Source organism: Pan troglodytes, chromosome 22, assembly GCF_028858775.2.
Source record: "Pan troglodytes isolate AG18354 chromosome 22, NHGRI_mPanTro3-v2.0_pri, whole genome shotgun sequence".
In the NCBI taxonomy this organism is placed as follows: domain Eukaryota; kingdom Metazoa; phylum Chordata; class Mammalia; order Primates; family Hominidae; genus Pan; species Pan troglodytes.
The window spans coordinates 42650538-42675553 of record NC_072420.2 but is presented as its reverse complement, the minus strand read 5'-3'; the positions used below and the strand labels follow the sequence as shown (position 1 = coordinate 42675553).

At 44.0% G+C, this 25016-nt stretch overlaps 2 protein-coding genes across 11 annotated transcripts; one reads left to right on the top strand and one right to left on the bottom strand.

The window, feature by feature from the left end:
* On the bottom strand, nt 1–2258 carry LOC134809237 (uncharacterized). Its single transcript, XM_063803512.1, has 3 exons — nt 1968–2258; nt 1517–1858; nt 1–372 (listed from the first exon to the last, which is right to left on the bottom strand). Exons 1-3 carry the CDS (start codon nt 2256–2258, stop codon nt 151–153), a joined length of 855 nt encoding a protein of 284 aa, XP_063659582.1. The 3' UTR covers nt 1–150.
* Nucleotides 646–24706, top strand: ZBTB21 (zinc finger and BTB domain containing 21). Of its 10 annotated transcripts, none has more exons than XM_054675297.2 (5): nt 1216–1334; nt 8612–8676; nt 9010–9223; nt 17431–19046; nt 19650–24706. In XM_054675297.2, exons 4-5 carry the CDS (start codon nt 17444–17446, stop codon nt 20642–20644), a joined length of 2598 nt encoding a protein of 865 aa, XP_054531272.1. In that variant the 5' UTR covers nt 1216–1334; nt 8612–8676; nt 9010–9223; nt 17431–17443; the 3' UTR covers nt 20645–24706. The 10 variants fall into 10 exon arrangements, with proteins under 10 accessions (XP_009432855.2, XP_009432913.2, XP_009433142.2 ...); XM_063803544.1 differs by having other exon boundaries at nt 8792–9223; XM_009434638.5 differs by having other exon boundaries at nt 1165–1334; nt 8792–9223; nt 17431–24706.
* Nucleotides 24707–25016: the final 310 nt, after the last annotated feature.

The following is a 25016-nucleotide window of genomic DNA, read 5'->3' as shown; positions in this document are numbered from 1 at the left end:
TTAATTTGGCAACAAATTTTTAATTTGTATCAATCTAATGTCTGTCTTTCACATACTTCCAAACATTACATAAATTATTTTACCTAGTGCATACAACTTTCAAAAACTGTATTTGGCAATTAACAGACCCCTGACAATTATTAACGGGTTTTACATCCCGGAGTTTGAGTGTCTGCGGGAGAACCGTCCCTGCAGGAGGCCCCCTCCACCTGCGACCCGGGCTGGGAGAACACGCGGAGGGCTCCCTTGAGCGGTCTCCGGCAGCGAGGCTTTCCTCCCGGTCGGTGTTGACAGTGTGGCATTTCTGTTATCTAATTTCTGGTTTTGACTGAAAGCGAAGTGAGTTTTCTCATCAGTGGAGTTGTAATATTTCTGCCAAAAAAAAAGATCACAGCCCTCCGATGAGCGGGGCACTATGCAAAGTCTCCGGCTGCCTGCGGGCCGCTGTGGACGCCCCGGCGGGGGTCAGGACCGACCCCCATCTGCGCGGCGAACGAGCCCGGACGCCCTGGCCGCGGCCGCCGGGTCCCCGCCCAGGGGCCAGGTGGCCAGGTTGCGTCGGGAGGAGGAAATGGAAGCGCTCTGAGCGACTATCCGCAGGAGCCGCCTCCCGCGGGCTTTCCTCGCGGGCCGGGAGCGTCTGCCGCCGACCCGAGGACCGCAGGGCCCCGCTCGCCGCCCGCACCCGTCAGAAAGCCGCGCGTCGCTCCCGTCGCTGTCGGGGTCGTCGGCTCGGGGAGTCGCCCGCCGTCCACCGGTGAACGGCAGCGCGTCCTCCCCTCCGAGGGACTAAGCGGTCGCGCCACGCATCCCGCCGCGCCGGAAGCGGGGACTACTGGCGGCCCAGCTGGGCAGGACCGCGGCCGAATGACCCGGGGCGACCCCGCAGCAAGGGCGCCTCCGGCAGGCGGCAAAGTCCCCTGAGAATCGGCGCGCTCCTCGCCGCGACGGACTCCACCCCGCCGGGGCGCTCAGCCTCCTCGCCGTGGCCCCCAGCCCGGCCGCCTCCCCTAACGGCCGCCGCAGGCTCCCCTCATGGACCGAAAGCGCGGGCTTGCAGCGCGGCAGCGTCCGTTCGGCGCGCGGCTCCGGGCAGGCCCGCCCTCCCCCGTCCCCCTGCGCCGCGAGCCCCCCCCCCGCCCCGCCCTCCGGCGCCCGGCGCCCAATCAGAGTGCCGCGCACGTGACGAGCGATGCCTGCGATGACCTCATCCCTGGTGTGGGATGACGTCAAATTCAAGATGGATGGAATCACAGCGGCAGAGGCGGCTGCGGCGCGCGCGAGCCGAGTGTGAGCGGAAAGGGGCCCGGCGTCTGCCTCGAGACTGAAGACCGGTGAGTAACTGTCACGCCCCTAGCTCTAGGAGAACTGCGGGGCCCCTTGGGAGGCTACAGCCTCCCCGCAAAACGCGGCCTTTCCTGACGTAACTCTGAGGTGATTTCTCTCCTCTTTTTTCTCTACCAGCGGGTTGCGGGCTCCGAGCGCTTCTGCGCGTGCGCGGGACCTGGGCGCTCACCGAGCATGTCCCGGGTTCCCACGTAGCCGATTGTACCTTCACACTGCGCACGCTCCCTGCCAGCACTTGGCCTCGCCCTCGCGAATGCGCATGCTCCATTCCCTCACGGGCTTCACTCCTCACCCTGGCCGAGCTGCCCGTGGGGTAGGGGACACGCCTGGCCCAGGCGCGCGCCCCTCGCGCGGAGCGGTTGAAACGCCTCGTGGAGAAGGGCGCGTTCTCCTGTTCCGGGCAGGGGTTGGGGGCCGGCGGCCCGGGCCGCGGGGTGTGCGCGGAAGCTGGCCGGCGGCCTTGGGGACCCCGCACCTGCCGCGACCCGCCGCTCCCTTCACGGTCCGGGACCTAGCCCCGCCGCCCCGTCCTCGGCCCGGTGGCCGGAGCGTGACCGCTCGGTGCCCGCTGGACGCTCCCTCCCCGCCCCCGGCCCCTCCCGCGGACGCCTGGACCTCACAGCGCGTTTTTTTTCCTCCAGAGCCCCCGCAGACCTTGTCTGGGACTTCCCGGCGGTCCCGCAGAGCATAGCACCCTCCGCTGGCCAGGAGCTCTGCTGCTCGGCCGGCGACCGTCTCCCCGCTTGGAGGAGCCCCCTTCCCCCCGTCCGAGGTCTGCGGCGGGAGGGGCAGGGAGTCAAGACGCCACCCGTGCCGGCCTTAGAGACGCCCGCGGCGACCCCGCCACATCTCTTCCCGGCTTTTCGGGAACACGCCCCGTAGTCCATCCTCAGCGGCTCCTGCTTTTCCATCCTAGCACGCCGCTGGGGGCTCGCACTCTGCCCCCGGGTGCTATGCGGTCCCAGCCACGAGGGCTCTACGGTTCAGGAGAATTCCGCAAGAGCGCGCGTTCGGAGGCGGGGTGTTTTTAGACAGGTGCCCCTGTGGGATTGCCTGACCGAGAGGACGGGGAAAGTTAGACTTCACACGGCCTGGGGTTTTTCCTTTCGTGCAAGCGCTCACAGCCCTGGCACCGAGCCTCCGAGGGCACGCGTGTATTACAAAATAGTCCAGCGATTGTTCACACGATGACCCTGAGTCCTCAATTAAGCAGCTTACATTATGGTCCTCATACCTTGTTTAAGAAGACAAGAAAGTGGGTTAATCCATTTTAGAAAGATTTCTCATGGAAAATTATCTTTTAAAGCTTTCCTCGTGTACTTGGAGTAAATGATGATCTCTAAGGACTAGTAGTCATTAAGTTTAAATTTAAGCACCCCTAAATATTGATGTTAAAAAGAAAGTCAAAATTTGAAGTGCTGGTTTACTTAAAAGTAACTTTTTGTTTATTTTTCCTTTTTAACACTATTTATTGAAAGTATAATGTGCTTCATTCTGTTGAAATAGAAGTTGAAGAAGATATAACCCCTGCCCTCGAGGAACTTACACTGTTGAATATTAGATGTGTACACTCTGAAGGAAAAATTGTAAATAACAAAATTGGGGTTAAGTTATTAAGAAGGTCTCTCGATGGAAATGAGATCATTAAAGGGACAATTTTTTCTTTTCTTTTCTTTTTTTCTTTTTTTTCTTTTTTTTTTTTTTTTGACAGAGTTTCACTCTTGTTGCCCCAGGCTGGAGTACAATGGCGTGATCTTGGCTCACTGCAACCTCCGCCTCCCTGGTTCAAGCGATTCTCCTGCCTCAGCCTCCTGAGTAGCCGGGATTACAGGCGTCCGCCACATCGCCCAGCTAATTTTTTTTTTTTTTTTTTTTTTGTAGAGACGGGGTTTCATCCTGTTGACCAGGATGGCCTTGAGATCTCCTGACCTCGTGATCCACCCCACTTGGCCTCCCAAAGTGCTGGGATTACAGGCATGAGCCACTGCGCCCAGCCGAAGGGACAGTTTTAGTTGTCCGCAAAGCCAATGGAAGTAGAGAGAGCAGATTATAAGCTATTTAAGAGCTAGGTTTGACCAGGTCACAGTGATAGGCTATAAGGGAAAGAGAAGAAATTTTAGGGGCTGGCAACACACTAAAGTAAATCGGGAATATGTGAGGACAAACAGATGTGGGAGCAGGGACGAGAGGTGTGGAGTTTAAGTACCATGCTGGACCTGAGGATATACTGTGATGGAACCGTTCAGTAGGTACCTGAGAGGCTGGAGCCTCAAGAGTCTAAACAGAGATACAGATTTGGGAATCATCGTCCAGTAGTGATTAAAGTCACAAGGTCTAATAGAAAAAGCAAAGAATACTGCCACGTGTTGGGGCTCTGTAACGGATGCTGGAGAAATAAAGGTGAGCCAGTCCAGGTCTTGAGCCTCAAGTTTGATGATTTCTCTCTTTGCCCTGTACCTAGCTTGCCAGGCCTTGTGCTGGGCATCAGGGATACGTGCATGCAAACAAGGGTTCTTTCTTTAGGGAGTCCCTTGGGGGAGACACATGTAAAAGAAGATCAATTGAAGAAGTTGTGGTGTTATTACAGAGAGATGAAGTATTGTGGTAGTTTAGATGACTGAGCTGCTGGCTAGGGGCAAATTACAAAAGCTTTGTAGAGTCGGTGACATTTCAACTGGATCTTTCGAAAGAAGTTAGCCAAGTAAAGGAGAGGGAAGAGAGAGATTTTGGGTGGCAGAGGCTGGATATGCAAGTTTGTAGAGTAGATGGTAAGTAGTGTCCAATAAGGGTGGAGAGATGAATTGTAACCAGAGTATGAAAAGTCTTGTATGCCAGTCTGTAGTTTGGATTTTCTTTAGGAACAGAAAAATCAGTACAGTACTCCAAAGCAGGGCAGTGATGTAATACGCTTTACTTCAGCAAAACAACTAACAGCCATAATTTTCACTCGTGCATCTAATTGAAGTGAAGAGTACAGAAAAGTCAAATCTTTATTGTTGTGGAAGATAACATGTTGAGCATTGATAATGCCAAAAGATATTAAATAGATTATCAGTCTTTAAATAGCTTTCAGTCCTCTTGGGGGGGAGACACAAATGACTAACAATAAAGGCAGTGAATAAACATGTAAATGGTGCTGAAGTTGAGGTATTTGCACGTTATAAGATGAAGTAGTCAAGGAAGGTATATTCATTTGCTTGGGCTGCTATAACAAAGTACTGCAGACTGGATGACTCAACAGATTTCTTTTCCCACAGTTCTGGAAGCTAGAAGTCCAAGAACAAGGTGTCAGCAGGGTTGGCTTCTTCTGAGGCTTCTCTTTGGCTTATAGATGGCATCTTCTTGTCCCTACTTGGTCCTTCCTCTGTTCATGTCTCTGTGCTAATCTTCCTCTCCTGTAAGAACACCAGTTACATCAGTTTAGGGGTCACCCTAAAGGCCTCATTTTAACTTAATTACCTCTTAGAGACCATGTCTGCAAGTATGATTACATTCTCCAGGTACTGGAGGTTAAGTCTTTATCATATAAATTTGGGAGGGAAGAGTGGGGACACAATTCAACCCATAATGGAAGATTTTATGGAGTAGCTGGAACTTGACGTGAGCTTTGAAAGGTGATTAATATTCTGAGTAGTGTGCTGGGGAGGGGTTTAGGTGAGTTCTAGGACTTTCCAGATTGGGGAGTGGAAGAAGTCAGATGTGCAGGTTAGGTCTTAGAGACAGAGTATCTGGAGCAGAAAGGGATCACTAGGGAATAACTAAGGGAAAGAAAAAAAAAAAATTTTTTTTTTTTGAGACGGAGTTTCGCTCTGGCTCAGCTGTCACCCAGTGGTGACTGGAGTGTAGTGGCACGATCTCAGCTCACTGCATCCTTCACCTCCCAGGTTCAAGCGATTCTCCTGCCTCAGCCTCTCGAGTAGCTGGGATTACAGGCGCCCGTCACCACACCCAGCTAATTTTCGTATTTTTAGTAGAGGCAGGGTATTACCATGTTGGCCAGGCTGGTCTCAAACTCCTGACCTCAGGTGATCCACCCGCCTTGGCTTCCCAAAGTGCTGGGATTACAGGCATGAGCCACCACACCTGGCTAAGAAAATTTTAAAAGTCGTTTGAAACCAGATTTTATAGAGCCCTTTAGTCATTGTTTTAAAAATTTTAGCCTAATGGAGAACAATTGTTTTTATTATTTTATTTTTAAACAGGAGCACAGCTGGTTCTCTTCATTCAGATCTTAGGTCTCAGCTGAAATATTCCATCAAGGTATTTTCTGACCATCCTCTCTAGGCACTGCATCCAGCGATGTAGCACCTTATTTATTTCCACCATAACTTTTAGCAGAATCTGAGGTTGTCTTTTTTATTTGTTTCCTTAGCATCTGATTTATCTCACTAGAAAGTGGGGGTCTTGTCTGTTTGGTGCACCCCTATATTTCAGATAAATCTAACCATGCCTTGTACAGAATTGGAATTCAGTAAATAAGTTGAATTAATAATAGGAATATTTAACGTGTATGTTGGGTGAGCGATCAAAGCTTTGTTCTAAGAAGCTCAGTCTAGAAGCTGTATTAGGATGGGTTTGGAAGGCATGACAGGAACAGTGAATACCACGTGGAAATATATTAGGGTTCTTTAATAACAAGAACAGAAACTGTCTGGCTTGAATGGAAAAAGTAGTTTATTGTAAAGATACAGGGTTGCTCTTGGACTTAAAAGAAAAGCTAAAAAACTGGGCCAGGAAGAAGGACAAAAACCAAGCTAACTCCAGGAATCTATGTAGCAGGCACTAGCAAGGTTGCATTTTCAGGCCTCCGTTGAGATAAGTCAGCTTCATTTATTTATTGCCTTTGTCATTCTTCTCAGGATTCATATTCCAAGGACAAAGTTTCTGATTGGTTTGGCTTTGGTTGTATGGTTAGCCCAGAGGTAGGGGAGAGGAGCACATCAGGCTGTAGCACACAGTGGGACAAGAGCAGTTCTTCTATAGCAAAATCATGGGGCTGTTAACAGGAGGTGGAATGGCTGTGTAGTGGTTGGAAGAAAACAGCAAAGGCTGTGACCAGAGTCTGCTCTGCTAAGGTGCAAAGGAGCTTGAACTATGTTGGAGTAGGATCATTCTCCTGAATGTGGCCAAGAACAACCATCAAACCAAAATCAAACCCCCTTGTTAGAGACTGAAAGTGTGGTGAAATGGAATACAAGATAGTAACATGACTCCTCTTGAAGGATTGGATAAGCTAGTCTAGGTTTGAAATCTGAGGATATTTGCATTGTCACCAAGTGAGTGATGATAAGACCGAAACTCAGAGGCAACTTCCTATCACCATCGAATAGTAAAATCCAATGGTAGGTGTTACGGCTAAATCCTGAAATGAGGGTTTGGGGATAAGCAGTCTGTGTGTGTGTGTTTATGTTCCAAAGTCAAATGTAGATGCTTTGTTTTTTTAACTAGGTATTTGCCTTGTGTTACATGCATTCCCTCTTTTTTCTAGTATCATGGTTAGGACTATAGAAGCAATCCCCAACATTCCAAAGGACCCATGTTCCCAGAGTTGAAATCTAGGTTGATGCTGGATGTAAAGAGCCATTTTCCTGTAGAACTGGTAGTAGCAGTTTTGTGGCTAGTCTGGGAGCCAACTTAATTTATAGTGTACCTTAGCTATGACACTAGTCCAAGTAGGTGAGATTATTTTGATCCCTTTCCATCTCTGTTTCTCACCCTCTCACTCACCCCCTGGTACCCTTCTGAGTGCCAAGTCGCTCTGCTTTCCTCTGCTTCTCACTAGAATGCTCTATATTCGAAATTGCCTACCTTCCCTCTCCCTCAAAAATCTTAATTCCATACAACTGATTTAACACTCTATTAAGAGGAAAGTATTTGCATTGAATTAATTTATGTTAAGATATGAGGCCGGGCGCTGTGGCTCATATCTTACAGGTGGCTGGCCTGTAATCCCAGCACTTTGGGAGACCGAGGTGGGCAGATCGCCTGAGGTCAGGAGTTCGAGACCGGCCTGACCAATAGGGTGAAACCCCATTTCTACTAAAAATACAAAAATTAGCCAGTCCTGGTGGCTGGCGCCTGTAGTCCCAGCTACTCAGGAGGCTGAGACAGGAGAATTGCTTGAACCCAGGAGGTGGAGGTTGCAGTGAGCCAAGATCATGCCACTGCACTCCAGCCTGGGTGACAGAGTGAGACTCTTCAAAAAAAAAAAAAAAAAAAAAGATGTGAGATATGAGTCCCCCACCCCCTTAGCATTTATTACCTGAGGAATTTGAAGTGATGGTATGAAATAATCTTCTGGAATCCAGTTCTGAAGGGTTTTGTAGCCATTCCAGGGAATTGGAAGTTGAGGCCAGGGCAAGCCCTTGGAAGGTTTTAAGCCCCAGCAAGGCCAGATGAGCATTTCTGAAAAGCGTCTATAGTAGAAATGTAAAGAATGGAACCTTTAGTATTACAGGTTGACTATCCCTTATCTGAAATGCTTGGGACCAGAAGTGTTTCAGATTTCAGATTGTTTGGGATTTTGAAATATTCTCATTATACCCAGTGGTTCAGCGTCCCTAATCCAAAAGTCCAAAATGCTCTAATGAGCCTTTCTTTTGTGCATCATGTCGTTGCTCAGAAAGTAGTTTTGGGTTTTTGGACTAGAGATATTCAGCTTGTATTATAATTGTCAAAGGAGTGATGAGTCCCAAGCCTTCCTTAGGACTATTCACTCATAGTTAATAGTGAATAGTTCCCACTATTCACTCATCCACCCTCCTACACCCTGGCCAAATTAATTGCTTCCTGGAATCGGTATTCCCGTAGCATTCTTCACATCCTTTGTTAATTATTGTCTGTCCTACCATGGAAATGTGAGCTACAGGAGAACAAGAAGCAGGCCAGTTACTCATCTCCCCATCACCAGCACCTCTTGTGATGTGTGGTGGGTAGCAGGCCCACACAAGCATCTGTGAGGGGAAGTGGAGAAGGAAGGAAGATGTGCATGTGCCACATGGGAAGCGCTGAACGTACTGGGGCTTTCAAACATGTTGCCTCTTCTGTCCTTCATAAAAATCCTATGTGGTGGGTAGTGTTAGCCATGTTTAACAGGTAAGGAAACTAGGCAGAAAGGTTGAGTCATCTTTAGAAGGTTCCATGCCTAATAGGTGGCGGAGCCAGGATTTGAGACAAATAGACTGATTCGAAAGGCTTTTCCACGGAACTGTAAGGTCTTCTGTGAATTGTTAACCATAAAGATTCTCTCATTTTGAAATTTCAGAAGTCTTGAAGTAGAAACAATCCGGGAAGGCTTTGGGAAGCTATTTGTGTGCGAGGATCAAAGTGGTAAGCAAGCCGGCCCTATTTCAGAAACTGGTTTTCCTGGGGGGTTTTCCTCTTAGTTTTTTCTGTTGCTCGTAAATAGACCTTTTCTCCAAATTTCACCCACTGGTCTTTTAAGAGCTCCAAGGTTTTTCCACCATGACTGAAGTGGCAGAAGTTCTGCCGTGATGAGTCAGGTGGAGATGAGCCGTGGAAAGGAGGGGCGTAGACGGTGGTGGCAGCAGCGCGTGTTTATGTGTAAGATGCACTGCTTCTGTAAGTCGGAGGCCCTGATTACTCATAATGAAAACCTGCATGGAAATTTGGAGTGATGTGCCAGCAAACTTATCGGTCTAGATCTGAAAAATACACTGAGGAGAAAGTACACCCGGCAACAAAGCTCGCCTTATCTGACAGCAGAAGAGCAGAGAAATCAAAAGTTTTTGAGGATTCGGTCTACACAGCCACCAGCCACAAACAGTCTTGCTGGATTATCTCGTGATCGTCAGCAGTTGTGATTTTCCCCCTTTTTACTTACATTCTTGATGGATGGAGCATTTTATATTTTTAGGTAATTGTTAAACTCAAATATACTGACTGTCATTAAAACACAAAAATTCAATATGTTAATTGTCTGTCTGCAGCCAGACTAGGAAAGGGTACATTGTTTTCAAAACTTAATAATTGAATTAAAATGTAAAAAAAGCAAGGGCCTTAATGTGAAGGTGAGGGATCTGCATCTCCTAGCTATCCCTGTCTCCTCTCTAGACATCTAGAGTCTCTAGATCCTGGGGTACTGGGGAGAATGGACAATGTTGCTTTCCTGTGCAAGATCCTCAGATGACATATTTTAGCCCCCAGGGCGCTCATGCCTCCATCTTCCTCCAGCCTCATGGGCATTTCCTCCCCTATGTGTACCTTTACCTTTCACCAGGCAAAGCCACCTGTGGTTCCCTTGGATTCCTCCTGCTCTGTCTTGTCTCTGTAGTGTTGCATGTACTGCAGCCCAGCCAGCTGATGTGAATCCTGCCCTGCTACTTATTATCTGTCTGACATTGAGCATGTTACTTAACCCTCTGTGCCTCGGTTTTCTCATCTGTAGAATGGAGATAATAATAGTACCTAACTCCTAGGGTTGATGTCAATATTGAGTTAATACATTAAAAGTGTTTTCTTTTGTGTGTGTGGCAGAATAAGCACCCAAATTATAGCTGTTATTGAGTACCTAGTTACTGTTCTACTGAAAGGAATGGAAAATAAATACTCGTCCCTCGAAATGTCCTTCATCCTTCCTATCTCTTCCCAGCATTCCCTATAAAACTTTCTTCGTAGAACGCCCTTCCTGGCCTCCATCTCACCTGGCTCTGATGCCTGTCATCTATACTGCGTCTCTACCTCTGCAAACATCCTGTCTGCTGCTCAGCATACTGGACTAGGCTGATGAATTGACCTGTCCTCTTCCTGCACAAGACCTTAAGCTCCATGAGGCAGGGCCATACTTGTTAAATTGATATCTTCCATGTCTAGAAGGGTTCTAGCACACACTGGACAGATGCTAGCCATAAGTCTATAACTGTCTGGGTGACCTTAGGCAAATGACTTGACCTCTCAATGCCTCAGTTTTCTCATTTGTTTGTAAAAAGGATTGATGACACTGTCTAGTTCAGAAGATGATACGAGAATTGGAAGAGGAAACTAGAGGCAGTGTCGTGTAGGGGTTAAGAGCTTAGCCTCTGGATCCAAGCCAGCTGATGTGAATCCTGCTCTGCTACTTATCTCTATGACGTTGAGCATGTTACTTGACCGTCTGTGCCTCAGTTTTCTCATCTGTAAAATGGGGATAATAATAGTACCTACCTCCTATGGTTGATGTAAATATTGAGTTAATACATAAAAATAACTTTTTTATTTTTGTGTATGTGACAGAATAAACACCCAAATTTTAGCTGTTACTAAGTACCTAGTTACTGTTCTACTGAATGGAATGGAAAATAAATACTCTATAAAGTTATTCTGCACTTGTGTATCAGGAATTTGGACATCTCGAGGCACTTTTCAGGCAGGTGTGATGGCTCTAAATGGAGGTTATAGGAAAGTTAAGTTTTAAATCCCCAATAATTTTCAGGGACAGTGAGTATTTCTCTTACAACTTAACTTTGAATGACTTTATTATTGTCCCCTAGTCCATAGATGTTTTCATCCAAAGAAGATAGAGGTCTGTGATCCAAGAAATTTGAAGCCGTGACTTAGAGCAGAAATAGGGATCATGATACTTTGAATAATGCATAAAGAAGGAAACCTTTCTAAACAAAAGAGACACAAATGTTGCTTTTTTGGCAACGGGATGCATACGGTCTGTGGAATACCATTTGCTTCAGGTCCAGGGATGTAGAAAACTCCCGTTGGTTTAGTCTTCACACTAAAGGGCCAGGACAAGCCCTTGGAAGGGAGGTTTTAGTGTGAAGTGGTTAGCCTTTACCTGTGCTTCGAGTTCTGTTTGTGTCTTAGTTTGGATTCCCCCAAAAGTAGACCCCAAGACAAGGATTCAGAGGTAGACGTTTATTTGGGAACTGATCCCAGGAAGCACAAGAAAGGAAGTAGGGACAGTAAGGCAGAGATGGAGGCTCATAAAGGGTACATTGATGAACAGGTTGCTGCTCACATGTAGGATATCAAAACTGAATTCTTTAAAAAATCTGAACTCCTGGTTTTTCTGTCAAACCCCATCTCTCCTAAGGATGCCCTTCCAGTTATTTTGGCAGAATACTTAACTCCACACCTTCTGTTTTCTCCTGCAGTCTGTCCACTAGAAATTCTAATGACTTTGCCTTTACCTCCATTGCTACCACCCTGGTCCCAGCCACCATCCTCTCTCATCTGGGTCATTACAGTGGACTGCAAGCTGGCCCGCAGCTTCCCCCCTAACCTACCCTCTGTTGTCTAATCTCAACAACAGAGCCAGAGCAATCCTTTGGAAATGTAATTCAGGTCTTTGTCATTCCTCTGCTCAGAATCTTCAATGGCTGTCCATTTCATCCATAGTAAAAAATAAAGTTCTTCTGGAGGTCTCCCAGCCCTAGACGGTCTTACTTCTTATTGCCTCTCAGATGTCATCTTACATGGTTCCCAGCACACACTGCTCCATCCCTCCTGTTGCCTTAGCTTCTCCCTTTGTTGTGATGTTCTTCCTCCATTTATCTCCATGGCTCATCCCTCGCCTCCTTCACACCTTCTTTGATCCCATTTTGATGAATGAATGACATGAGAAGTTTCTGGTATAGTTTGTAGTGTAGGTTCCTGTACAGTTAGGTGCTATATAAATGGTAGCGACTATTATTATCTTATTTAATTCCCACAATAGCATTATGTGGTAGCTGCTAGTATTATCCTTATTTTATGGCGAGGTAAACTGAGGCTCAAAGAGGTTGGTTAGCCTAGAACAGTGGCTCTCAAAATATTTTGACTGACCCACAGGAAGGAATACATTTTACATCTCAATCCAGTCCATGCTTGCTTATGTGGGTATGTACATATATATAATAGAAACAAAAGTTTCTCAAGCTCATAATTAGCCTTATGACATTTGATGCATTCTGATATTTTCTACTCTGTCCTAGTCATTTATTTTTTAATTGCTAGTTTTAAACCACCAAGTTGAGTTTAAGAACCCCTTTTGACAAAGACTATCCAAGCCTTTAAATCTGTACCTTTAACTCTGTGTTACAGCTTTTCCCTGTGGCAACATCTGAACTAGCTTTGTCAAAAATTATTAGTGCTAAAAACTCCACAGTACCCAGCTGAGTCAATACGTGTAACATTATAAGCTTATGTCTTTTTCTGCTGATCTCTGTAAAAGATGGTAAGGGTTTCTTCATACAAATAGATGTAAAGAAAGTATAGTAGGATTAAAGAAAATTTAAATGACTAAGAGAAGAAAAAGGAAGGGAAATTATCAAGTAGTCACAAATAGAATAATTTAAAAAAAAATAGAGGAATTAAAATTTACCATTTACTTTGAAAGGATGGTAGGCGGGAGTGGACAGAAACTTGGTACAGTCTGACCAAAGTAGTTGTTTGTGGACAGGCTAAAGGCATCATCTCTAGAAGCAAAGTCCTGTGTCTCAGTCGGTTAAATTGAGTCGCATCTTATCAGGGAGTCAGAAGGAATTGTATACCGTGTGTGGCCACTCCCAGGTTGACAGCCTAGGAGACTCTGGGCTCTTCCTGAAGAGCCTGGCGGCTGGGGTAACCAGCAAAGGCCAGAAGAGAACCTACAAATGTGCTGGGGTCAAGTTTGGTTCATCTACAGTTTGCCCGCTAGAGAAAGATAAAACCGTCACAGATAGTTACTTGGGATTCATGTAATCTTAAAAATAAATGTCTTAACAATATTTGAAAGAAAATATGGCATTATAAAATGAAAGGGATGAGCCAGCTGTGGTGGCTCACACCTGTAATCCCAGCACTTTGGGAGGCCGAGGCAGGCAGATCACATGAGGTCAGGAGTTCGGGACCAGTCTGGCTAATATGGTGAAACCCCAGCTATACTAAAAATACAAAAATTAGCTGGGCGTGGTGGTGCATGCCTGTAATCCCAGCTACTCAGGAGGCTGAGGCAGGAGAATCGTTTGAACCCAGGAGGCAGAGGTTGCAGGGAGCCAAGACTGAGTCATTGCACTCCAGCCTGGGCAACAGAGCGAGACCCTGTCTAGAAGAAAAAAAAAAAATGAAAAGGATGAGGTGTTAGAGGAACAGAAGCCTAAATAAAGGGTCAAATACACAGAGTCAGGCATTGTCTCTGCATGAAATGGCTTTGTCTGCATCGAGAGTATGGTGGGGTTAATCTGCCCACTTTCTTTGATACTGAATTAGATGCCTATTAATCCTGCAATTTCTGAAAGTTAAGTGCACATTTGTTGAGTTTTCTTTAGATGAACTCTTTGCAACAACCCTGCAAGAGGAGGGCACAGTTGTCATTCCTAACTCAGGTGAGGGACCTGCCACACCGAGAGGCTAACAGAAACACCCAAGGACAATCAGCCAGCCTGCAAGGAACTGGCATCTCAACCCAAGTGTCTGGCACCAGAGCTTGCACTCTACCACTAGGCCTCCTCTTCTCATGTTTAGATTTGAAGAGCATTTCAGTGAAATATCAGTTTAAACTCTTTAATTAAATTTAGAACTAGGCTAAAGTTTCCTTTGTGCTATTGTTGAAAATGTGATTTGGTAAGAAAATAGTATTCATGAGATTGCAAGGCAAATAGCATAAGAAAGAAAACAAACTTCTTTTATTCTTCAACACTTCTAATCTTTTTTTTTGTTTTTTTTTTTGAGACAACGTCTTGCTCTGTCAACCAGGCTGGAGTGCAGTGGCGCAATCTTGGCTCACTACAACCTCCACTTCCCAGGCTTAAGTGATTGTCATGCTTCAGCCTCCTGAGTAGCTGGGATTACAGGCGCATGCCACCACCCTCGGCTAATTTTTGTATTTTTAGTAGAGATGGAATTTCACCATGTTGGCCAGGCTTGTCTCGAACTCCTGACCTCAAGTGACCTGCCCGCTTTGGCCTCCCAAAGTGCTGGGATTACAAGCGTGAGCCACCGTGCCTGGCGTAAACACTTTCATTAGTAATTAGCAAATAATTTTTTGCTTTCCAAATTCTTTTCTATTTTTAAAGGTCTCTTGGCCAGGCTCAGTGGTTCATGCCTGTAATCCCAACACTTGGGGAGGCTGAAGCAGGAGGATCTCTTGAGCCCACGAGTTGGAGACCAGCCTGAGCAACATAGTGAGGCCCCATTTCTAAAAAAATAAAATAAAATAAATTACCCAGGTGTAATTAGTCCATTTTCACAATGCTAATAAAGACATACCTGAGACTGGGTAACTAACAAAGAAAAAGAGGTTTAGTGGACTCACAGGTCCATGTGACTGGGGAGGCTGTGTAATTATGGCAGAAGGCAAGGCGTGCAGGGCACATCTCACATGGTGGCAGGGAAGAGAGAACTTGTGCAGGGGAACTCCTCGTTATGAAACCATCAGCTCTCCTGAGATTTATTCACTATCACAAGAAGAGCATAAGAAAGACCTGCCCCCATGATTCAGTTACTTCCCACTGGGTGCCTCCCAGATGTGGGGAATTGTGAGAGCTACAATTCAAAATGAGATTTTGCTGGGGACACAGCCAAACTATCATTCCACCCTGGGCCCCTCCCAAGTCTCATGTCTTCACATTTCAAAACCAATCATGCATTCCCAACAGTCCCCCAAAGTCTTAACTAATTTCAGCATTAACTCAAAAGTCCACAGACCAAAGTCTCATCTGAGACAAAGCAAATCCCTTCGGCCTATGAGCCTGCAAAGTCAAAAACAAGTTAGTTACTTCCCAGATACAGTGGGGGTACAGGCATTGGGTAACTACAGCCATTCCAAATGGGAGAAATTGGCCAAAACAAAGAGGCTTACAGGCCCCGTGCAAGTCCAGAATCCAGCAGGACAGTCAAATCTCAAAGCTCCAAAATGATCTCCCTTGACTCTATGTCTCACATCCAGGTCAAGCTGATATAAGAGGTGGGCTCCCATGGTCTTAGGCAGCTCTGCCCCTGTGGCTTTGCAGGGTATAGCCCCCACTCCTGGCTGCTTTTATGGGCTGGCATTGAGTGTCTGTGAGTTTTGCAGGCACACAGTGCCAGCTGTCGATGTATCTACCATTCTGGAGTCTGGAAGATGGTAGTCCTCTTCTCACATCTCCACTAGGCAGTGCCCCAGTGGGGACTCTATGTGGGGGCTTCAACCCCACATTTCCCTTCTGCATTGCCCTAGCAGAAGTTTCTCCATGGGGCCCTGCCCCTCATGGAGGGGACACAGCCCTGCAGCAGACTTCTTCCTGGACATACAGGTGTTCTCATACATCCTCTGAAATCTAGGTGGAGGTTCCCAAACCTCAGTTCTTCTGCACACCTGCAGGCTTAACACCACATGGAAGCCGCCAAGGCTTGGAGCTTGCACCATCTGAAGCCATGGCCCAAGCTGTACCTTGGCCCCTTTCAGCCATGGCTAGAGCACCTGGGACACAGGGCACCAAGTTCCTAGGCTGCACACAGAAAGGGGGCCCTGGGCCTGGCCCACGAAACCATTTTTTCCTCCTAGACCTCTGGGCCTGTGATGGAAGGGGCTGCTGCAAAGGTCTGACATGTCCTGGAGACATTTTCCCCATTGTCTGGGTGACTAACATTCGGCTCCTCCTTACTTAGGCAAATTCCTGCAGCCAGTTTGAATTTCTTCTCAGAAAATGGGATTTTCTTTTCTATCGCACTGTCAGGCAGCAACTTCTCCAAGCTTTTATTCTCTACTTCCCTTATAAAACTTAATGCCTCTAACAGCACCTGAGTCACCTCTTGAATGCTTTGCTGCCTAGAAATTCCTTCTGCCAGATACCCTAAATCATCTCTCTCAAGTTGAAAGTTCCATAGATCTCTAGGGCAGGGGCAACATGCCACCAGTCTCTTTGCTAAAACATAATGAGTCACCTTTGCTTCAGTTCCCAACAAGTTCCTCATCTCCATCTGAGACCACCTCAGCCTGGATTTCATTGTCCATATCATTATCGGCATTATGGTCAAAGCCATTCAGCAAGTCTCTAGGGAGTTCCAAAGTTTCCCACATTTTCCTGTCTTCTTCTGAGTCCTCTAAACTGTTCCAGCCTCTGCCTGTTACCCAGTTCCAAAGTCGCTTCCACATTTTCGGGTATCTTTTCAGCAGTGCCCCACTCTACTGGTATCAATTTACTGTATTAGTCCATTTTCACACTTCTAATAAAGACATACCCAAGACTGGGTAACTTACAAGAAAAAGCGGTTCAGTGGACTCACAGTTCCACGTGGTTGGGGAGGCCTTTTAATCATGGTGGAAGGCAAGGAGGAGCAAGTCACATCTCACATGGCAGCAGGGAAGAGAGAACTTGTGTAGGGGAACTCCTCTTTATAAAATCATCAGATCTCATGAGGCTTACTATCATGAGAAGAGCACGAGAAAGACCCACCCCCATGATTCAGTTACCTCCCACTGGGTCCCTCCCACGACATGTGGGAATTGTGGGAGTTACAATTCAAGAGGAGATTTGGGTGGGGACACCACCAAACCGCATCACCTGGCAAGGTGGCATGTGCTTGTGGTCCCAGCTACTCAGGAGGCTGAGTGGGAGGATTGCTTGAGCCCAGGAGATTGAGGCTGCAGTGAGCCATCATGGTGCCACTGCACTCCAGCCTGGGTGACAGAGAGATACCCTGTCTCAAAATAAAAAACAAGGGTCTCACAAGACCTGCTTTGCAACCAATTGTTAACAGTTCACATTATGTTTAAGTATATGTAGTAATAAAGCTGATTTTCTTTCAGAATTATAGACTTCAGGGGTTTTGATAATTCGTACTTGTTTTGTGAATTGGTAAGGAATAGTGCCAAGCATCAAATGGATAAGGACCCTAAATAATAAACCTTTATTTTCAAATATTGCTTCCATATCCACCTGCCAAGTTCTGGCAGCCTTTTTGATGATATACAAATGCCTATATTATAGTTCCTGCAATTCTTCTGTTTTAATGAGGACCTACTTAAACCACGAGACTTATTTTACATTTATTGTTCATTCATAGAGCTTCTGTCAGCCTACGGTCTGCTAAATATTGGTACCTATGCAAAGACAGCTGATGTTCCCTGCTCTTGAGGAGCCGGGGGAACTTTTCACTGCAATATCTGTAGTAATTTTACATTTTGTCTTTTAGATAAACTCAAGCCATGGAGGGATTACTGCATTACATCAACCCTGCACACGCCATTTCTCTCCTAAGTGCCCTGAATGAGGAGCGTCTCAAAGGACAGCTGTGTGATGTGCTGCTGATTGTTGGAGACCAAAAGTTCCGAGCTCATAAAAACGTCTTGGCTGCCAGCAGCGAATACTTTCAGAGTTTATTCACAAATAAGGAAAATGAGTCACAAACTGTATTTCAGCTTGACTTCTGTGAGCCAGATGCTTTTGATAATGTTTTAAACTACATTTATTCTTCCTCTCTATTTGTTGAGAAGAGCAGCCTTGCTGCTGTGCAAGAACTTGGCTATAGTCTTGGGATTTCCTTTCTGACTAACATCGTTTCTAAAACACCTCAAGCCCCCTTTCCAACGTGTCCTAATAGAAAAAAAGTGTTTGTAGAAGATGATGAAAACAGTTCTCAAAAGAGAAGTGTCATTGTTTGTCAAAGTAGAAACGAAGCGCAAGGAAAAACTGTTAGTCAAAATCAACCCGATGTAAGCCATACTTCCCGGCCCTCTCCTAGCATTGCAGTCAAGGCCAATACCAATAAGCCACATGTCCCAAAACCAATCGAACCACTTCATAATTTGTCATTAACTGAAAAGAGTTGGCCGAAAGATAGTTCTGTGGTATATGCAAAGTCTCTTGAGCATTCTGGATCTTTGGATGATCCTAATAGAATCAGTTTGGTGAAAAGAAATGCAGTGTTGCCTTCAAAGCCTCTGCAAGACAGAGAAGCTATGGATGATAAACCAGGTGTGAGTGGTCAGCTTCCAAAAGGAAAAGCTCTAGAGCTGGCTTTGAAGAGACCACGGCCACCTGTTTTGTCTGTTTGTAGCTCATCAGAGACTCCCTATCTATTAAAAGAAACTAACAAAGGAAATGGTCAAGGTGAAGATAGAAACTTGTTGTACTATTCAAAGTTAGGCTTAGTGATCCCATCCAGTGGATCTGGTTCTGGAAACCAAAGCATTGACAGGAGTGGCCCACTTGTTAAGAGTCTCCTCAGACGGTCATTGTCGATGGATAGCCAGGTTCCTGTCTATTCACCTTCCATAGATTTGAAATCTTCCCAGGGATCATCTTCGGTGTCCAGTGATGCACCAGGGAATGTGTTGTGTGCTTTATCTCAGAAGTCATCTTTAAAAGATTGTAGTGAAAAAACAGCCCTAGATGACAGGCCTCAAGTGCTACAACCGCATCGCCTCAGGTCCTTTAGTGCTTCTCAGTCAACAGACAGGGAGGGAGCTTCCCCTGTGACTGAGGTGCGCATAAAGACTGAGCCCAGCAGCCCGCTGTCGGACCCCTCGGACATCATCCGCGTCACTGTGGGAGATGCGGCAGCAACAGCAGCTGCCTCATCTTCGTCGGTCACAAGAGACCTGTCTCTGAAAACAGAAGATGACCAAAAAGACATGAGCAGACTCCCAGCAAAAAGGAGGTTCCAAGCGGACCGAAGATTGCCGTTTAAGAAGTTAAAGGTGAATGAGCGCGGGTCTCCTGTGTCAGAAGATAATTTTGAGGAAGGCTCAAGCCCTACTCTCCTTGATGCAGATTTTCCAGATTCTGATTTGAATAAAGACGAATTTGGTGAGTTGGAGGGGACGAGACCAAACAAAAAATTTAAATGCAAACATTGCCTTAAGATCTTTAGATCAACAGCAGGTCTTCACCGTCATGTTAACATGTACCATAACCCAGAAAAGCCCTACGCTTGTGACATCTGTCACAAGAGGTTTCACACCAACTTCAAAGTGTGGACACACTGTCAGACCCAACACGGCATAGTGAAGAACCCATCACCAGCCTCTAGTTCACATGCTGTTTTGGATGAAAAATTCCAAAGAAAGCTGATTGACATAGTGAGAGAGAGAGAAATTAAGAAGGCCCTGATCATTAAGTTAAGGCGCGGCAAGCCTGGTTTTCAGGGACAGAGTAGCTCCCAAGCACAGCAAGTCATCAAGAGGAACTTGAGATCTCGAGCCAAAGGAGCTTACATTTGTACTTACTGCGGAAAAGCGTACCGCTTTCTCTCTCAATTTAAGCAGCATATAAAAATGCATCCAGGAGAAAAACCCCTTGGAGTAAATAAAGTTGCTAAACCAAAAGAGCATGCTCCTCTTGCAAGTCCAGTAGAAAACAAGGAGGTTTACCAGTGCCGCCTCTGTAATGCTAAGCTCTCTTCTCTCCTAGAGCAAGGAAGCCACGAGCGGCTGTGCCGGAACGCGGCCGTCTGCCCTTACTGCAGCCTCAGGTTTTTCTCGCCCGAGCTGAAGCAAGAACACGAGAGCAAGTGTGAGTATAAGAAGCTGACCTGCCTCGAGTGCATGCGCACCTTCAAGTCCTCTTTCAGCATCTGGCGGCACCAGGTTGAAGTCCATAATCAGAACAACATGGCACCCACCGAAAACCTTTCTTTGCCCGTTTTGGACCACAATGGTGATGTGACTGGTTCTTCAAGGCCCCAATCCCAGGCTGAGCCCAACAAAGTAAACCACATCGTCACCACAAAAGACGACAACGTGTTCAGTGATTCTTCAGAACAAGTTAACTTCGACTCGGAAGATTCCTCTTGTCTTCCCGAAGACCTTAGTCTTTCCAAGCAACTGAAAATCCAAGTCAAAGAGGAGCCTGTGGAGGAGGCTGAAGAAGAGGCACCCGAGGCCAGCACAGCCCCCAAAGAAGCGGGTCCTAGCAAAGAAGCCAGCCTGTGGCCCTGCGAGAAGTGTGGGAAGATGTTCACGGTGCATAAGCAGCTGGAGCGTCACCAGGAGCTTCTGTGCTCTGTGAAACCATTTATTTGTCACGTGTGCAACAAAGCTTTTCGCACTAATTTTCGACTCTGGAGTCACTTCCAATCGCACATGTCTCAGGCTTCAGAGGAATCGGCACATAAGGAATCTGAGGTGTGCCCTGTTCCCACAAACTCTCCCTCTCCACCACCTCTGCCACCGCCACCACCACTGCCCAAGATCCAGCCTCTGGAGCCTGACAGCCCCACAGGCCTGTCCGAGAACCCAACTCCAGCCACAGAAAAACTGTTTGTGCCCCAAGAATCAGACACCCTTTTTTACCATGCCCCACCCCTTTCAGCAATCACATTTAAAAGACAGTTTATGTGTAAACTTTGCCACAGGACATTCAAGACTGCATTTAGTCTTTGGAGTCACGAACAAACACACAATTGAAAGACCAACACTTTTTACCTATGGGAGGCAGTCCCCAGATTTCAACCTGAGTTGTGAAATGTGTCATAAGAAACAAAATATTTTTTAAACAAGAATAATAAAGGTTGGAGATTGTTACGCTTGAAATTAAGTTTGAGACAAATTGATAATTACTTAGTAATGTCCTTAACTTTAGAAATACAGCTTTTAAAATATTGTGGTTCTGGACCTTACAAGAACAAGATGGTTTGATTTCATTAATGTTGAAATTGGATTAGTCTTGATTGTGTGCATGGTTCTTCATTCCATGGTGTCAGTATAATCATTTAATTGAGGTTTTTGGTTTTTTATTGATTAGTGGAATACTGTCGAAGTATTCCTTCTTTTGATTATTTTAGACACTTGAGTTCTAGTTAAATCTTAACCGTGTTCTTAAGTCCAAAATAGGAAGAAGTGGAGTAGTTTGCAGTATTGATTTATATCTTAGACTACTTTAGCAATAAAAGATAAATCTCAACTTTAATAAGTTATCCTGACACTTGATAAAAATAAATATTTGGTATTTTGTGGTCATGTAAAACTTCTTTTTGTATGAAAATTGTGAGAAATTTAAATCAGCAGTAGTAACACTTAGATTTTTATAAACTAACAAAAACTTGCTCTCAGTCAATATAATAAATGATAGTTAAACTCTAAGGAAGACCTGGGAAATGAAAACAATTTATGGAAGTCCCCTACAGTCAGTTTATAAGGGCTTCAGTAGTGATAGACATTGTTATAAAAACTTGTACCATGTTACATGTACACTGCACCACAGTCTAAATTCAGACCAGCATTTGAAGGACTGCACATATTTCATTTCCTCTGATTTATGCTGTCACAAATTGAAAATCTGAGTGTAGTTAGGACAAAAAACAAAGCTAACCATATGGCACTAATTTTGATTTTAACATTAGTGTAACAAATAAGGTCGGGACATATATTTAAATAGATCCCAGACACTCAAGAATTAGCACAGCTGATGTAAAATTCTAAATTACCATTTACTTCCAGATAGAGCAGAGGAGAAACACCTCACTGCAGTTTCAACATGCTTTCCAAGAACAATATATACGACATACACATTTTCCTGCCTCTTGTGACAATTTCTGTTAGAATTTGTTGGGGGTCTGATGGTTAAAATCATGGGCAAGGCCATTCTCTACATCATTGCTTAATATTTCAAAAATAGGTATTAGAGCACTATCAGTGGTCCAGAATTAGTTTTAGCTACTTATTTTGGTCCATGGGTTTTGGGCTTTTCAAAGAATACTATGTATAATTTGTAATTGAAAGCCTTTCAGTAGGATATCCAAAGTTCAATGTGTTTCAAAAGGGAAAATTTTTACTTGTGGGGGTGGGAGTTAGATGTATTAAAAAAACGAAACTACAAAATCCTTTTAAGAAAGTAATACCAATTTAGACTCTAGTTTGTGTTACAAGGTATTCTTTCAAATTTTTTTTAAAAGCCAACTACTGTCATTAAGAAATAATTTTAAATTTGTGCTCTAGCAGAAAATAACTCTGTACCCATCAATCTTATTGCCAACATTCCATACCAGTGGTAGGAAAGATATTCTCATTTTTTTTATTGAACCAGACATTTTTATAAAATACTGATTGACTTTGTACATTATGGATATTATGTATTAAATTTTGCCTTGTATTCTTTCACTTGAAAAAACTCCAAAATTCCACAATATTTTAGTAGTTAACTTCGTATTCTTTCTTAAATTTGATGGAGAAGGGAAAATAAATTGCAGTTATTGATTCTTGCCATCTTTGTTTTCTTAAAGAAATCTATGCATTTTAAGGATAAAACTAAAGCATATGGCTTTACATGAAACATCAGGATGGATTATTGTACATTGAATTCATTCCGCGTATAATGTGGTATTTCTTACTCTGACCATCTTGGTAGCTGTCACTTCAAAAGAAGACAGTTTCCCTGAGTAATCATCACCTACATGGCCATTAGAGTATCTATCGGTGATAATTCCTTGATACAGAGTATCTTGGCATTATAAATTCAGTGTCCCAGGACTTAAACCTTTATGCTACATTTTTGAAGATTTTTTAAAAATAATATTGTTAATCAGTAAAAAAAAAAATATTTTTGATCTAAACATAGGTTCTGCATATCTGTTAGATTTTAAAAATGACTGGTGTTTTGTCTTCACATTTTTGTCTAAGCAAGGAATATAAGATTTCAAATAAAATTTTGAACCAAAAACATTTATAATGCCGTTCTGGTTTTTCTATTACTTTTTATACTGTACTTTAAAAGCATTAGGCTGAAAGAGTTTATTTTGGTGGTCAAAAAAAATATGCTTCCACTCGTAACTATTTTAAATGTTAAGAAGTAAAATAATGAAAGATATGTTAATTACTTTATTCAGTAAAGTTTTTTAAGAATGTTTATCTCAGCCAGTAGGCAAATACTTGGTGTAAAACAAGTTGGTCTTAAATTGTTGTAACTCATTAGCTAGTGAAGATATTCATGTAAATATCTTTTAAGATTGTAATTAATTTTGAAAATGTAGAAAGCTCTTTATTCCATGTAAGTATGGAGGATGCCTGCTTTTTTATGCAGTTGTGGAAAGAATGTAAAATGTTTTAATATATTCTTTGTTAATCTGAGAACTTGATATTGAATCGTTTTCTTTATGTGGGAGAAGGAAGGAGTAACATAAAACATGTTTTTATCACTCAAAGTAAGCAGTGGAGGTAACAAATATTGTGCATTTTAACAGTAATATTTGAAGATTTGTAGAATATTCACCTTTAAAACTAGTTAGTATGCATTTATAATTTTACCAGAATATACAACTAACAATTCAACAGTGATGTTCTTTGCATTTGTGGGGAGATGTGTGATGTTCTTGGTTTTCTGGTTTGGAATGGAACGTTTATAGCCTTGCCTGTAAAAATGTGCCCCAGCACTTAATTAGTGACCGTTTCAATCCATATGTAGTCCCATTGGTGCTAATGAGAGTAGCTGCTGTGAAACAGGAATAAAATGTGTCTGTTCACGGAGGTGCGGTGTGGATGCACCTACAAGGCCAACTCTGTGATCAGGGTGAGGGAGAGACGGAAGAATGAACAGATCTAAAGTTGGCCTTTGTTGTCTCAAATTGGGTTTGTGCACACATGCGTGCGTGTGTGTATACAACTGTAATCTGGAACTTCAGGAAGTAAAATTATTTGAAGTTTCTTAGTAAAAAGTAATTAGGTATCATTCCAAATAGATTTCTGTATAAATTGTATCTAACTGGATTACAAGTCAGTTTGACAATTTACGATGTCTCAGTGATGTTTCTGCAATAATTGTGAAATGCATTATTGATTTAAATAATGCTAATACGTACTCTTTAAAAGTGTTCTTTAACACTGACTACTAAACTTTAAGTTTTAAAAAATAGGTTTTCATGTATGGCTTTTTGTGGTTTTAGCACTTTAAGAAGTTTAATTTTTTGTAATTTTTAATATGCTCTTTCAGTGGATCTCAGCGGGTACTCCAGCTTGTGGCATTCCCATGTGACTGGGGAGAAGACAAAATTGGTGTTTAGATTCTGGAGGAGAAAAAATGAGTTACAATGTCAGGTGTTTTTAAAAATTCCTTTTAGAGACAGTCTTTTGGGAACCAAAGTATTTCACTGTAAATCTTTAAAATAACAGAATTCAGTGCTCTTTCATTTGTTAATGCTGTCCAGATTTTTCACACAGTTATACTCAGTTAATACTAGTTTTCAGAACATCAGTCCAAGGCTATTTCAAGTTTTCCATTGAATATATGCTTATGGTTAAAAGAAAAACGAATGGTTTTATAATTCTGTGTATTTTGTCATATGCCTTAGCAGAGTAAGTCATTTTTCCATTTTACTTAGGAATAAGCTTTTTCGAACTGAAAATTCATGGTAAAATAGGATTTCTATCTAATGTTAATCCATTGCTTATTTGTATTCAATTTCATTGTCTACAGTTTGCTTAAATGTTGACTAAGAATGATTGGAGTCAATAAATTTGTACTGTATTTTGCTTCGAGTCAGTCTCAATGGTATGCCCTGTACTTTGATAGTAACCGGGTGTAGCATTTACATTTGTGAAAGTAAAGTTAAAATCTTCCTATTTGGGTAATGTGAATAGCTGTGAGAGATTTAATTTTCCCCCGTTCCAGGTTGCTTATAGAATTAAGGTTGTATTAAAGCTTTAGTTATTTGGGCACCGCAAATACGATGATTAAAACCAGATAGGCAACCATCTTTGCTCATCTGCCATTTGCTTTACTATTCGAACTGGTAGTTTTTAAGTTGATGGGGCAGGGGGGTAAATGCAGAAAAAGAACATTTTTAAG